Here is a 15,017-nt window from a genome sequence, read left to right as displayed (position 1 = left end):
AAAAGCCCTGTGAGATCTGTGAACTTCTTCCTATTTTTCTAGTGGTAGGAACCTGAGATCAGTCACACCCAATAAATATTTCAGAGAGTATGAAATAGTCCTGTAGGAGAGGGAAGAGTAGATGATGGGCCTGACAGGTATAATAGGGTTGCTGGGTGGATGGTCCCAGGGCCCTTGTGATTGTAGATTTTAAGTGAGACCATCAACCTGTTGTATTTTTGTTCATCACATTCAGTTGCTTAGGTGCAGGAACAGAGCAGATGGGGAGTTGGATCTAATTAGGTTCAAGTTTAGCCAGGTAAAATCAGTGAATGAAGAAAGTCCGCTGGGCCTGGTGGCTCATGCCTATAATTGCAGTACTTGAGGGAGGCTGAGGCAGATGGATTGCTTGAGCCCAGGAGTTCAAGACTAGTCCTGGCATTGTGGTGAAACCCCATCTCTACAGAAAATACAAAAAATTAGCCAGATGTGGTGGCACATGCCTGTAGTCCCAGCTACTCGGGAGGCTGAGGTGGGAGAATCACCTGAGTGGGGCGGTTGAGGCTGCAGTAAGTTGAGATCGCTAAACTGCCCTCCAGCCTGGGTGACAGAGCTGAGACCTTGTCTCAAAAAAAATAAAAAGGAACGAAAAGAAAGTATATGCAAGAAGTGATAAGAATGATGGCTTATAGAATATGAGCTGAGTGGCTGGGCGCGGTGGCTCAAGCCTGTAATCCCAACACTTTGGGAGGCCGAGACGGGTGGATCACGAGGTCAGGAGACCGAGACCATCTTGGCTAACGCGGTGAAACCGTGTCTCTACTAAAAAAAGAATATGAGCTGAGTAAGGGAGAGAATGAGGGACAGTGAAACAGTTGGAGGGTTACAAATTATAGGTTTCATTTGGAATTGGGCTGCAGAGGGTAATCAGAAAAAATTAGTAGTGGTTGGAGACTGGATGGAATTGAAATTACAGGAAAGGTAAACATAAGCTCTTAACCACTGTGCTAGGCTGCCTCTACTGCCCTTGGGGCCTGTGAAAGGAGAGGCTGAGGATGTGCTACAGAAGACCCACCAGAAACAACTGTAGTCAGGTGGGAGGAAGCCAGAGTCTTGGACCAGGCTGGAACAGGGGGAACAGAGTAGAGGAAATAAATCTTTTTTTTTTTTTTTTTTTTTTTTTTGAGACGGAGTCTCGCTCTGTCGCCCAGGCTGGAGTGCAGTGGCCGGATCTCAGCTCACTGCAAGCTCCGCCTCCCGGGTTTACGCCATTCTCCTGCCTCAGCCTTCGAGTAGCTGGGACTACAGGCTCCCGCCACCTCGCCCGGCTAGTTTTTTGTATTTTTTAGTAGAGACGGGGTTTCACCGTGTTAGCCAGGATGGTCTCGATCTCCTGACCTCGTGATCCGCCCGTCTCGGCCTCCCAAAGTGCTGGGATTACAGGCTTGAGCCACCGCGCCCGGCGAGGAAATAAATCTTAAAAGGAAGAAAGGGGGCTTGGAGACAGTGACTCCTTTTTCTCCATGGGCCCACTTCCTAGGGTGACATAAGGCTTGGTCTCTGGGTTCAGCAGAGTCTCTTAGGGTGCCCTAGCCAAAGGGTTTTACTGGGTCCCAGGGTGATTCCTGTCATTGCAGAGCTGCTTCCCACCTACATTTTGTCACAGGATTCGTCTGTTCTGAGAGACTGGACTTCTTTCTGCACAGGAAGGGATGAGAGATTGGGGCAGGCCTGTGGCCTGGAAGGAGCCTAGAGGTTAAGACCTCACCTCATGACTGACTGTGTAACCTAAGAGCAGTATTGCCTCTGTTTCTTAACTGGGGAAGCAGAGGGCCAATTAAACAGAATAAAATGAGCTGTGAGTGACAGCACTACAAAGTTAGCAATCACCTGAAAACTTCCATTTTCTTTTCTTTTTTTTTTTTTTTTTTTTTGAGACGGAGTCTCGCTCTGTCTCCCGGGCTGGAGTGCAGTGGCCAGATCTCAGCTCACTGCAAGCTCCGCCTCCCGGGTTTACGCCATTCTCCTGCCTCAGCCTCCCGAGTAGCTGGGACTACAGGCGCCTGCCACCTTGCCCGGCTAGTTTTTGTATTTTTAGTAGAGACGGGGTTTCACCGTGTTAGCCAGGATGGTCTCGATCTCCTGACCTCGTGATCTGCCCGTCTCGGCCTCCCAAAGTGCTGGGATTACAGGCTTGAGCCACCGCGCCCGGCCTAAACTTCTATTTTCAAAACCAAACCAATAGAACTCCATCCTGAAGTCTTCAATTGTAGCACAGGTCAGCTCTCTGCCACGTGCACATTGTGATGGAGGTCTTAGTGACAGTGACAGGACAGGACGGTGGAAGGAGGCAGATGGCAGAGAGAGCCCAGCTTCACATCTCCTGTGCCACCTGAAGCCTTCGTTTCCTCATCTGTATACAGGGACTGTTAATACCTACCCAAGAGGTAGACGTGGAATATTCCAGAAATGTTAGTGGATACTCTGTTCTCTACCCCTGAAAGGGTCTGCTGTAGCATTTAAGCCTGAAGAGACGGTTTCAAGTCCCTAGAGGGCAGCCTGAGGTTAGGGAAAGCTGTCATGGCCACAGACAAAGCCCTGAAGTGAGGAAGCAACCAAGAGTCTGGCTAACTCATAGGAAGCCTGTGGTGACAGCCAGATGAATGTCACCTAAGTGTCCTGAAGGCACAGAGAGATGTAGGTGCAGAGTCAGAAGAACTGGGTCTTGGCTGCCCTGACTTGCTGAGGTACCTTGTACAGAATGACTTAACTCTGAGACAAGGCCCTTAGAAGAAAGGCAGCACCATTCATTACATAGCCATGTGTATATACGTAATAGGCACTTTATATTCATACCTCTAATTCTAACACCATTGTTTCTCAAAGTGCAGGCCCAGGTCTACACAGAATGACACAGGTACCTGCTTACAACTTAGTTCACCGAGTTAGCCGGGATGGTCTCGATCTCCTGACCTTGTGATCCGCCCGCCTCGGCCTCCCAAAGTGCTGGGATTACAGGCTTGAGCCACCGCGCCTGGCCTGTGGGCACATTTTAAAGCTGGAATCATACTGTAGGTGCTTTATTGAAAGGAACTATTTGTGTAGTTTGCTTCTTAATAACTTTTATATATACACTTTTAATATTGCCTACAATGCAGCCTTCCCAGCCACCAGCTAGACCTGCTGAGTCTTTGTTGGGATCGGGGGTGGGCAGGGTAGGAGTCTGCATTCTAATAAGCTTCTCCAGTGGTTCTTTGCAGAGGGTGCTTTTATCCATATTTTATAAATAGACTGAAGCCCACAATGATTTGCCCAAGACTACACAGTGAAGGAGTAGGTATTCAACCCAGGTCTGCCTGGCCCCAGAGACCATGCTCTGGCTGGAAGAGAGAATGATGCAGGAAACCATATAAGGAATGTGGGAGCGGGGCCGAGGGATAGGTCTCAGCACTGAGCACCAAGGCATCTGGTGAGGAGTAGTCAGAGAAGAAGAAATGAAGATGTTTACTGGTCATGCCATTGGAGGATGAGGGACCCAGTCTTTTTAAAGGTACTTAAAAAAAAGATTACAGGCCGGGCGTAGTGGCTCACGCCTATAATCCCAGCACTTTGGGAAGCCAAGGTGGGCGGATCACGAGGTCAGGAGATCAAGACCATCCTGGCTAACACGGTGAAACCCCGTCTCTACTAAAAATAAGCCAGGCGTGGTGGCGGGCGCCTGTAGTCCCAGCTACTTGGGAGGCTGAGGCAGGAGAATGGCGTGAACCCAGGAGGCAGAGCTTGCAGTGAGCCGAGATCGTGCCACTGCACTCCAGCCTGGGCGACAGAGCAAGACTCCGTCTCAAAAAGAAAAAAAAAAAAATTACAAAGTAATATGTGTTCATTTTTGAAAAAAAAATTAAGAAAAATCACCCCATGACCTCATCACCTAGAGATAACTTTGCTAGTGTATTTGGATATCTTGCTCATCTCTTCTGCCTGTGTACATGCATCTGTACATGCATCTGTGGGCACTTTTTTTTTTTTTTTGAGACGGAGTCTCGCTCTGTCTCCCAGGCTGGAGTGCAGTGGCCGGATCTCAGCTCACTGCAAGCTCTGCCTCCCGGGTTTATGCCATTCTCCTGGCTCAGCCTCCCGAGTAGCTGGGACTACAGGCGCCCGCCACCTCGCCCGGCTAGTTTTTGTATTTTTTAGTAGAGATGAGGTTTCACCGAGTTAGCCAGGATGGTCTCGATCTCCTGACCTTGTGATCCGCCCGCCTCGGCCTCCCAAAGTGCTGGGATTACAGGCTTGAGCCACCACACCTGGCCTGTGGGCACATTTTAAAGCTGGAATCATACTGTACGTGCTTTATTGAAAGGAACTATTTGTGTAGTTTGCTTCTTAATAACTTTTATATATACACTTCTAATATTGCCTATAAGAAGTCATAGCCAAATATGAATGTTTAGAGCAATGATCGTCAAATAGTACAGAGAGGCATCAGAATCACATAGAGCAGGGGGTGGTAAACTTTTTCTGTGTAGGACCAGACCATAAATATTTTAGGCTTTTTGGGCCATGCAGTTGAAATTACTGATCTCCGCTCTTGTAGCATGAAAGCAGCCATAGACAGTATATAAACAAATGATGTGACATGGCTGGATTTGATCCATGGGCCATAGTTTGCCAACCCCTGGTTTACAGAAAGGGTCTGTGACTATTGAGTGCCAACTATGTGTTCTAAGAACTTGAAATACATAAGAGAACAAAACAAAAGATCCCTGCCCTCACAGGGCTCATATTCTAAGTCCTCTATTAATAGACAATAAACATATTAAGTCTGATTATGTAATATGTTAGAAGTGATCACTACAGTGGAAAAAAGATCAATCCAGAGCCAGGCATGGTGGCTCTTGTCTGTAATCCCAGTACTTTGGGAGGTCGAAGCGGGCGGATCAGCTAAGGTCAGGAGTTTGAGACCAGCCTGGTGAACATGGTGAAACCCTGTTTCTACTAAAAATACAAAAGTTAGCCAGACATGGTGGTGCGCACCTGTAATCTCAGCTACTCAGGAGGCTGAGGCAGGAGAATCACTTGAACCTGTGAGGCGGAGGTTGCAGTGAGCCAGGATCGGACCACTGCACTCCAGCCTGGGCGACAGAGTGAGACTGTTTCAAAAATAAATAAATAAATAAATAAATAATACAAAAATTAGCTGGACGTGGTGGCAGGTGCGTTTGTAATCCCAGCTACTCAGGAGGCTAAGGCAAGAGAATCTCTTGAACCCGGGAGGCAGAGGTTGCAGTGAGCTGAGATTGTGCCACTGCACTCCAGCCTGGATGACAGAGCGAGACTCTGTCTCAAAAAAAAAAAAAAAAAAAAAGGTGACAAGTTGGTCTTGTGGGTATCTGAGGCGACGAGTTCCAGGTGCAGGGAATAGCCCATGCAAAAGCCCTAAGTTGGGAATGCACCTGGTGTGTTTCTGGAGGAACAGAATTAGTATGGGCAGAATGGAGTGAGGAGGAAGAGGTTCACTGTTTTGGGGTTTGGGAGGAGGTTTTTGTTATGTTTAGAGACAGGGTTTTGCACTGTCACCAGTGGCATGATCATAGCTCACTGCAGCCTTGAACTGGGCTCAAGTGATCATCACACCTCAGCCTCCTGAGTAGCTGGGACTCCTCAGGTGTGCACTACCATGCCTGGCTAATTTTTAAATTTTTTTCTAGAGACAAGGTCTCAGTTCACTGTTTATTTCCTCTGGAAGAGTTCTGTGACTCTCTTGGAGCCTCTGAGCCACAGTGCTTTTCCACTCTTTAGTAGCCTGCTTTTTCTGAGGTAATAGTTTAAGGCTGTTTGGCATGGATGTGAAGTTCTTCTCCAGCCTAACCTCTGACAGCCTACAGTGTTCCATCATGTAACTCACTATTTACTTGTTTAACTCCCTGTTAGTGGACTTTCAGATTGTTTCTAGGTTTCCATCACTATGACAGCACTGCAGTGAACACTCTGCTAAATTCCTGACTGAATCCAGGATTTTTCCTTAGAATAGATTCTTAAAAGTGGGGACCAGGCGCTGTGGCTCACGCCTGTTATTGCAGCACTTTGGGAGGCCGAGGCGGGCGGATCATTGAGGTCAGGAGTTTGAAACCAGCCTGGCCAACATGGTGAAACCCTGTCTCTACTAAAAATACAAAAATTAGCCGGGCATGGGGTCGTGCTCCTGTAGTTCTAGCTACTTGGGAGGCTGAGGCAGGAGAATTGCTTGGACCTGGGAAGCGGAGGTTGCAGTGGGCCAAGATCGCACCACTGCACTCCAGCCTGGGCGACAGAGCGAGACTCCATCTAAGAAAACAAAACAAAAAAGTGGGATTGCTGTGCCATAGTGAACACAGAATGTAAAGACTTGTGTATTTGTGAGACCCCCTTTTTTTTTTTTTTTTTTTTTTTTTTTTGAGACGGAGTCTCGCTCTGTCGCCCGGGCTGGAGTGCAGTGGCCGGATCTCAGCTCACTGCAAGCTCCGCCTCCCGGGTTTACGCCATTCTCCTGCCTCAGCCTCCCGAGTAGCTGGGACTACAGGCGCCCGCCACCTCACCCGGCTAGTTTTTTGTATTTTTTAGTAGAGACGGGGTTTCACCATGTTAGCCAGGATGGTCTCGATCTTCTGACCTCGTGATCCGCCCGTCTCGGCCTCCCAAAGCGCTGGGATTACAGGCTTGAGCCACCGCGCCCGGCCTGTGAGACCCTTTTAAAGCGTGCTATCTCCCCAGCTACACTCTCTTCAAGTGCCCCTTCCCTGCCTCCTCCTGCTTTTCACACTGTGGCTCGTGGTTCCAGGCTCAAGCACGGACATCAGTGAGGACTGGGAGAAAGACTTTGACTTGGACATGACCGAAGAGGAAGTGCAGATGGCACTTTCCAAAGTGGATGCCTCTGGGGAGGTGAGTGGGCCTGGTGGGTCAGAGGGACGCGAGCCTAATGGTCCTGGGTGTGAGAACTCTCCCCAGCCAGCCCAGCTGTCCCCTCAGGAGGACACTGCTCCTGTCTGAGGTGACAGGTTGTGGGAAAGGAGCTGGAGCTTCCTGCTCAGACCCACAACAGTGGTCATCAGTAGGCTCCACTTCCCCTCAGTTCCAGGGTAGATAGAGGGGAGAGTTCTTGACCTTAGCTCTGTATCAAAATTGCCTGAGAAACTGCTTAAGAAAACAGATGCTGTGCTGGGCGCGGTGGCTCATGCCTGTAATCCCAACACTTTGGGAGGCCAAGGCGGGAGGATTGCTTGAGGCCAGGAGTTCAATACCAGCCTGGCCAATATAGTGAGACCCCATTTCTATTTTTGAAAAAAAGAGACATCAAACCCTGCCAGACCTGAGTTGTGGTCCCCAGGTATGAGGTCTGAGTATATACTTGGCCTTGGAGACAAAAGACCAGTGTGATCAAGGGCAAGTTACTAAGCCCCTGGTTCCTCATCTAAAACATGGAATTGATTATTATAAGACCTGGCTTACAAGCTGTAATGAGGTGATCCATGTAGACACCTTAGGGCTAGTGCCTGAGACATGGTAGCACTCAGGAGACATTAGTGATAAACCCCACAAAACCCATTCCAGTTATTCAGCTCAAAGAGGCCTTAGTACTGTTATTCTTCACTACCTCTCAGAATCAAAAGTGGCTCATTTAGATTCAGAGGCTGGAACAGTCCAAAGCTCTCCCAGCTAATTAGTGACAGGACTGAGGCTGCAGCCCAGATATCTGATTCATGTCAGCATTACTTCCACTGTCACATAAGAACCACATGAGTCCTTCCATCGTGTAACTCATGAGCCTGTTAGAAAGAGGTGGACAGATGAGAGAGACCTGTGAAGGGCCTCCTTTTTCGTGATGGGAAACTGAAGCCTTGGGGGAGTATTTTATCTACGGGAATATTTTGCACTTGTGACTACCTCAGTATACCCAGGACAGAGAAGGCCCATAGTGCCCTGTCAGGCCACAGAGGCTTGCTGGCTTTTTGTGTCTTTGCAGCCCCCTTTAAAACCTGATGTGCAATACACCTGAGCATTCTAGAACCTCTTATACCAGGACTTAGCTGACAGCAGGCCAAGAGTAGGAACAAAGCAAGAAAAGGTTCTGTGGGGAGACTTGAGCTGGGAATTAGGGTGTTGGTGCCCCTAGTGAAGACCTAGTGGGCACCTGTAGGCCACTGCCACCACAGATTTTAACATAGTGCCACTCGGGGAGTGGCCCCCATTCACCCAAAGGCTAAGTAACTTGCCCTTGATTACACTGGTCTTTTGTGTCCGAGGCCAAGTATCTGCTCAGGCCTCCTAAGTTATCTGCATCTCAGAGCCATGGCATTATCTGCTCAGCAGGAGGCAAGTTCTCCTTAAAGGACTAGGGCTGACTTGGTTCCTGTAGGCAGCCATCACCTTGTGGTATCTAGTGTTGGTTGGCGGAAGCGTTTCCTTTAGGTCTGAAATAATCAGAGCAGCAGGCCCACCCCTCAAGCAGAGGGCAGCTCTGCCCCTCAGACACATTCCTTAAGACTAGGGGGTTCACTCTCAGTAGGGGGCAGAGTATGGCCTAGGGTAGGGGATGGGAGGTGGCTCTGCTCAGCAAGGGGAGGTTAGGTCTGGGCCTGACTCAGGAGTAACTATGTGTTTGTGATCTCCATTACCCCCTCCCATTTGCAGCTGGAAGATGTAGAGTGGGAGGACTGGGAGTAAGGGAGCCAGAGGGAGCAGCTCCCCACCCATGGCATCTCTCGCCTCCCTCGTTCGTCTCAGCCCAGCCCTGGAAGACTCTGACTGAGAATGTCCCCCCAAATCTCCTTTGCCAACCAGAGCTCTGGCACAGATTCTGGTGGCTCCCTGCTGGCCCTCTGGGCCTCTGCTCACGCCTGGAAAGGGGCTCTCTAAATCCCGGCCAGGAACTCTGACTTGTGCCAACAATAGGATGACCCAAGGGAGAGGAAATCTATCCCCCGTCACCAGAAGAGCCTGTGTTTTTCTGCTGAACACCCACTGTTCCTGAGGACTCCTGCTGGGAAGTCCCAAGGGATAGCTCTAGCCCTTCTGCCTGTGTGGACAGAAGCTAAACCACCAGTCTCTCGGAGGAAGCCGAGACAACACACACTGTCCACCATAAGCAGGCAGGGAGGGCCACGCCGCCTACCCTTGGCTAAACAGGGACAGCAAACACATTTTGGTTCCTATCCCAGTGGGTAAGATGCACTTACCTCTGGGAAATTTGCCTCTCCTCTCTTGGGAATCTCCCCAGGCATTTTCCATTCCTGGAAAGGCTCCTTTGGGGTTCAGAATCCAGAGACCAAACCCTGACCCACCTCCTTCCTTTCCTCCAGCCCACGTTGGTCTGTCCCTATGCCTTCCCAGGGCTTCTTCATGTCAGATGCACCCAAGTCCTTAGCCCAGCTGTGCCACCTGCAGGAGTTCGCTCTTGCATTTCTTCCCCTCCCTAAGAAGGGAGGGGGCCACTTGAGGCCCTTCTGTGTGTTGCCTGGCCGGATACCTTGTCCAACCAGCTACCCACTTCAACTCCCCTGTAGCTTAGGACACAAAACAGCTACCAGCGGTACAGAGCGGTGATCACAGCTAAGTACTTACAACTCTGGTAAGCCTAGCTTCTCCGCCTCGGCCCTTCTACTTCTGGAAGGGCTATCCTGGGGGTGAACTTGAAACTCTCATCAGGCTTCTGCAAAAGCTCTTCTTCCTGAAGACAGACCCAGCCTTTGCGCTCTCACCCTCCAGTCTGGTAAAGCTGCACCTCTGGGGGAATAAGGGGCTGCAGGAATCTCTGGAGAGCCTGGTGCTTCACGATGCTGCTCTGGTGATTCTTGTACCTAATCTGGTGTACTCACCAGTGAGTGAAAGGGATCGTGGTCAGGGACACCGAGAGAGTGGGGTCACTTCCACTTCAAACCTTCAGTGAGGGGGTGGGTTGGAGAGAATGCTGAATCTTTTTTTTGATGGGATGGGGTTTTTCTCTTTGTAATTATTTCTTTAGTTTAATTAACTTTTTGGTTGTTTGTGCAATATTATATATTTTAAATTATAATGCATCTCCCCAGAGTATTTTGTAGCTGGGAAAAGAAAAAAGGAAAAAAAAAAGAAAAAAGATTCTAACAGCTGTTAGTTTTATAATTAAAAAAGAAAGAAAAAAGAACTTTGTCCTGAACCTTTTACAGACTTGCCGTTAACAGCATTAAAGTGATTCAACCGAAGCTGGAAGGTGTCTGGGGTCTGTTTTCGTCCCCTTGGCAGGTACACTGGGCCAGGGCAGGACTGGCTTCCCACTTGGAGCCAGAAACAGGGTAGAGGGATAGCCTGGGTCCAGAGGACATCCCTTGTCCTCATCCCAGATTCAGCTTTGCCTTTGGGATGAGAAAAGGACAGGGCTCCCAACAGGCCTCTCACTGGGACAAGGAGTCAGGAGGCCATCTCTGCACTCCCAACACCTCTGCTTTTCTTTGGAAAGGAAGTTGCAACAACAATGGCTTCAGTTGTTCTTGGTCGTTTTTCTCCTCTCCTCCCCGTTTGTATATAATTCTGGGATCTATTTTAATTAACTTTAGTATGAAAATCACTTGTCAGGCCAGGCACGGTGGCTCACGCCTGTAATCCCAGCACTTTGGGAGGCCGAGGCAGGCGGATCCCTTAAGGTCAGGAGTTCAAGACCAGCCTGGCCAACATGATGAAACCCCATCTCTGCTAAAAATACAGAAATAGCCAGGCGTTGGTGGTAGGTGCCTATAATCCCAGCTACTGGGGAGGCTGAGGCAGGAGAATCGCTTGAACCTGAGAAGCGGAGTTGCAGTGAGCTGGAATCGTGCCACTGCATTCCAGCCTGGGCGACAGAGCAAGGAGGAAAAAAAAAAAGTCTGAATGAGGCCCTTTGATCCCATGAAGATCTCTAAGAGGAAAGAGTAGTAGTAAGGCTGGGGTAGATGTAAGTTTTAGGATAAGTGAACTTAAGGCGTAAAATATATATCACCATTTTAGAAGCGGATTTTTGGGTTTGCTTTCTCCCCCTACTTTATTGGGGAGCACTTGCCATTGTTTTTATCAAGTGCTTGCTAGCCATGGATGCCAACTAACTTCTTCAATTGAAGGCCGGAGGATCATGTCGGGTTCCAGGAGCCTCTTGAGCAAGTCCTGGCAATCGGCCGAGATGCTCAGATGAGTGGGGAAGGACACCCCCTTCTGCTGCTGCCACAGCATCTTGGGGATGTCTGTGTCGTCAAAAGGTAGGCTGGCACAGAGCATGACATACAGGACCACACCCATGCTCCAGACATCACCTTTCTTGCTATCATGGGGAATGCCCTGTAGCACCTCAGGGGCGGCATAGGCTGTGCTGCCGCAGAAGGTCTGGCTCAGCTCCCGGCGCGACTTGGGCAACACCTTGGCAAAGCCAAAGTCAGCTAGCTTCAGGTTGAAGCCCTGCAACAAGGCGTTCTCGCATTTGAGGTCCCGGTGGGCCACGCCACAGCCATGGCAGTAGCGGATGGCCTCAACCATCTGACGGAAGAGGGCCTTGGCCCGGCTCTCAGGCAATGGCCCCCCATTCAGCACGCAGTCAAAGACATCCCCTCCCTCAGCCAGCTCCATCACCAGGCAGATTTTCCCGTCGGCAGACTCCAGCATCTCATACACCTGGATGATGTTCTTGTGTTCCAGGGTACGGACAATTTGGAGCTCCCGAGGCAGGAATCTCTGGATAAACTCTGAAGAAGTAAGGGGAGGAGAGATGTGCTGGCAGATCAGAAAGGCCCACCTCCTCACACCTGTCTCCTGCCTTCCAACTTCTGCCCACCTTGTCTAGGTCTTATTTCTTGGCTCCCTTAATGGTCTTAAATGTGTCTAGCTGCTTGGACATTGCAAAGAATGTTCTGTATTATTTTTGTCATTAGTGTATCATTCACAAAAGAACCACTCCCACCAGCCTCATGGACTGCTGAGCAGTCTGTGAGACTGGATATCAAGGTGCTTTAGGTGCTTTTAGACAAAAACCACAGAATCACAAATTATCAGGCCTGATTTGTCCACAGGCTGGTGAGCCAGCTCCTCCCGCCGCTGTCCCCTGACCCCATAGTTCTTTCCATGAGCCCTGTCTTCCTTTTTCCCATCTCCACAGGCCTTGGCACCAGCCCCTGTTCTCTACTAGCCCTGGCTGTGGCCTCTGCCAGTCTCTGTTCCCCTGCCGGAAAGGAAAGCCTGGCTCAGGTTTTGCCTCTGAGGATCCTTCACCTCATGCCACTTTAATCTTGCATTTTGGGGGGTGTAATGTTCCTGGACTCCCAGAATCCCTCTGTTACCCACTGACCCACTCCAGAGCTGCCATCGGGCTTGCTTGTTTCCAGGCCAGCGGGAGCAGGGAGTGATCAAATGATATTTTCAACAGGATGAAGCACCTACCGCCTTCAGCCAGCCCTCCCTCCTTCCCTCCAAAGGGGCCCCAGCTCACCTTCTGGCCCTCCCATCTTGTCTATAACTTTAATTGCCACTTTTCTTTGGTGTTTTTTGGAAAATGCTTCTTTGACTTTTGAGTAGGTCCCTTCCCCAATGGTCTTGCCCAGCTGGTACCCATTGGAGAGCAGAAAGTCCTCCATCCTGTCTAGAGCCTCCTTCCTATCACCCTCTCAGCTCATGCTGCCTCTGCGAGGCAGCTCTACTCCACCATCGCCTTTGGCCTGCTCCTTTTCTCCCCAAGGACTTCATCCGCAGCCGCCCCCAGCGTTAGAACATTGTCTGGACACAGCGGCGGGTGGTGGGGAGGGAGAGGGCCAGACATTTTTAAACCCCGGCGCAATTGTGATGTAAATGCTGTGTGACCCTTGGCCAAAATGGGCAGTGCCCCTACCTGCCCTCACTACCGCCACCAAACCCAGCCCGGATTAAGTCACCGCCGATCCCGCCCCCGCGCCAGGCACTGAGTCGTCTGGGAGGGCGCTCCTCGGCGTCTGTGTGGGCCGGGAATGCTCGGCTCCTTGGCGTGGACGCCGCCTCGCGGCGGGTTGCCCTGGCCTGCTGCGCCCCCATCGGGTGGCTGGGGTCTGCGCTACCCCGTCTCCAGGCGCCATGGCCAGATCCCTCCAGTCCCCGGTTCCGGCCCGCGCTGAGTGCCAGAGGCGGCCGGGGGCGCCGTTGGGGGTTCTCCAGTGGGAGGAACGGGTTCTGTGAGGTCAGCGCGCCGCGGCCCGGGTCACAATGCTGCCCTCCTCGACGCCCGGGTCCGGGCACGCCGCAGAGACCTGCCCGGCTCCGCCTGGACCGGAGCGTTCTCCCGCGGCCAGGGCTCGGGCAGCTGCTTCCAGCCTGGGACCGGTCTCAGCCTCCGGGAGGTGAGCGACGGCCCAGGGGGTGGGCGCGAGGCGGCGGCGCCCGGCGGCCCGGGAGAGGCCTGACCGCCACTCCCCGCGCAGAGCGCCCCGGGGCCTGGACATGAGCGCCCAGGAGCCACCGCAGGGTCGGAGATTCCCCATTGAGGCCGGAGACTCCCGTGGCCCTGCCGCCTCCACCGAGTCCCAGGACAGCCCGGAGGCGGTAGCGACGGAGCACAACCCGGTCAGGTGAGGCCCGCGCCAACCCCCTCCGCCCGTCCCGCGGCCCCGCCCTCGGTCCCACTTGGCAACCCCAGCAGTCAGGTCCCCGCATCCACGTCCGGACCCCCGGGGACCCAGGTGCACTCCCTGGATGTGCCCCACAGGATGGGCCGGGCCCCCGCCTCAGCGCCCCCTGTCGCGGCCCGCTTTCCCCAGGCCGCTTCGTCGCTGCCCCGGATGCCACTGTCTGACGCTGCTGCACGTGCCCATCGACGTCTACCTGGCCATGGGCGGGAGCCCCCGGGCCCGCGCCACGTGAGTGCGCCTGCTCCCTGCGGCTCCGCGGGAGCTGGGCGGGAACGAGGCCCCCCGCGGGCCACCAGGCTGAGGTCGCATGCGCCGAGCACGAGACAATGATGCACATTTTAAAATAAATGATGCACATTTTAATAAAGCACAGCATAAACTGTTCTTTCCACTCCGGGCTGGCAGTGTATGTCTATCCGTCGGGCCCACCAGCTGCTCTGTCCAGTCCAATAACTTTCCCTTCCGCGGCCTCCTCGCTTGGACACAGCCCTAGGGGCCCGCCGCCCCCGCCCTTCCACCTTTCAACCTATGCCAATTCGCTCCTCCCATTTCTTGCTGGGCAGCCTTTCCCCTGGGGCCCTGCCCTTGTCCGACATCTCTCTAACCCTCTCCTGGTTCTCCGGTGAAATTCACATCACTGTGCTGGACCCCGGCGACCCACAGAAGTAGGGGACAGGAGGGAGAGGTGGGCCGACAAGTAACATAGAATACAGCCAGTGGCCACCCACACCAGGCCCATTATTTATTTATTTATTTATTTATTTATTTATTTATTTATTTATTTATTTATTTATTACATATATTTTTTGAGACGAAGTCTCGCTGTTTCCCAGGCTGGAGTGCAATGGCACGATCTCTGCTCACTGCAACCTCCGCCTCCCAGGTTCAAACAATTCTCCTGCCTCAGCCTCCCGAGTAGCTGAGACTACAGACACCCGACCAGGCCCATTTTAATCCTCTCCAGCGAGAAGATGGTTCTGGGACTTGCTCTTTGAGGTCCTAGGCGCCTGGGGCCTTCCTTGTTGGAAGGGTTTGGAGCTGCCCTAGTCCATCCTGAGCCTTGGTTTCTCCTAGGACAGAAGGGATCATAAAAATATTGGGGGAGAGGCCATTTGAAAAACCTTGGCTTGCCGGTCATGGTGGCTCACGCCTGTCCCAGCACTTTGGGAGGCCAAGGCAGGTGGATTACAAGGTCGGGCATTCAAGACCAGCCTGGCCAACATGGTGAAACCCCATCTCTACTAAAAATACAAAAATTAGCTGGGTGTGGTGGTACGCACCTGTAATCCCAGCCACTCGGGAGGCTGAGGCAGGAGAATCACTTGAACCCAGAAGTCAGAGGTTGCAGTGAGCTGAGATCATGCCACTGCACTCCAGCCTGGGCAACAGAGCAAGACTCTATCAAAAAAAAAA

The 15,017-nt window shown here is 51.8% G+C and overlaps 3 protein-coding genes across 4 annotated transcripts in view; 2 read left to right on the top strand and 1 right to left on the bottom strand.

Moving 5' to 3' along the window:
• BSDC1 (BSD domain containing 1) overlaps positions 1-10,200 on the top strand; it is a 33,404-nt gene extending 23,204 nt beyond the window's left edge. For both annotated transcript variants that reach the window (XM_010354108.2, XM_010354101.2), the window contains exons 10-11: positions 6,797-6,900; positions 8,650-10,200. In XM_010354108.2, the coding sequence (XP_010352410.1) occupies positions 6,797-6,900; positions 8,650-8,682 (137 nt within the window). In that variant the 3' untranslated portion in view covers positions 8,683-10,200. The remainder of the gene's footprint in view (positions 1-6,796; positions 6,901-8,649) is intronic.
• Positions 9,623-12,584, bottom strand: TSSK3 (testis specific serine kinase 3). Its single transcript, XM_010354082.2, has 2 exons — positions 12,440-12,584; positions 9,623-11,699 (listed from the first exon to the last, which is right to left on the bottom strand). Exons 1-2 carry the CDS (start codon positions 12,582-12,584, stop codon positions 11,038-11,040), a joined length of 807 nt encoding a protein of 268 aa, XP_010352384.1. The 3' UTR covers positions 9,623-11,037.
• Positions 11,004-13,995, top strand: FAM229A (family with sequence similarity 229 member A). The gene is made up of 4 exons (XM_010354093.2): positions 11,004-11,219; positions 11,653-13,316; positions 13,398-13,544; positions 13,734-13,995. Exons 2-4 carry the CDS (start codon positions 13,183-13,185, stop codon positions 13,834-13,836), a joined length of 384 nt encoding a protein of 127 aa, XP_010352395.1. The 5' UTR covers positions 11,004-11,219; positions 11,653-13,182; the 3' UTR covers positions 13,837-13,995.
• Positions 13,996-15,017: the final 1,022 nt, after the last annotated feature.

Source organism: Rhinopithecus roxellana, chromosome 12 (genome assembly GCF_007565055.1).
Source record: "Rhinopithecus roxellana isolate Shanxi Qingling chromosome 12, ASM756505v1, whole genome shotgun sequence".
Lineage (NCBI taxonomy): Eukaryota > Metazoa > Chordata > Mammalia > Primates > Cercopithecidae > Rhinopithecus > Rhinopithecus roxellana.
Note: the sequence above shows the minus strand (reverse complement) of the source record. Positions and strands in the feature narration are given on the sequence as shown.

Coding starts and splice junctions, on each gene's coding strand:
- FAM229A (XM_010354093.2), top strand. CDS start 13,183: ATGCTGCCCTCCTCGACGCCCGGGTCCGGGCACGCCGCAGAGACCTGC. Junction 13,317..13,397: donor CCGGTCTCAGCCTCCGGGAG/GTGAGCGACGGC, acceptor CTCCCCGCGCAG/AGCGCCCCGGGGCCTGGACA. Junction 13,545..13,733: donor ACGGAGCACAACCCGGTCAG/GTGAGGCCCGCG, acceptor CGCTTTCCCCAG/GCCGCTTCGTCGCTGCCCCG.
- TSSK3 (XM_010354082.2), bottom strand. CDS start 12,584: ATGGAGGACTTTCTGCTCTCCAATGGGTACCAGCTGGGCAAGACCATT. Junction 11,700..12,439: donor CAAGATGGGAGGGCCAGAAG/GTGAGCTGGGGC, acceptor TTACTTCTTCAG/AGTTTATCCAGAGATTCCTG.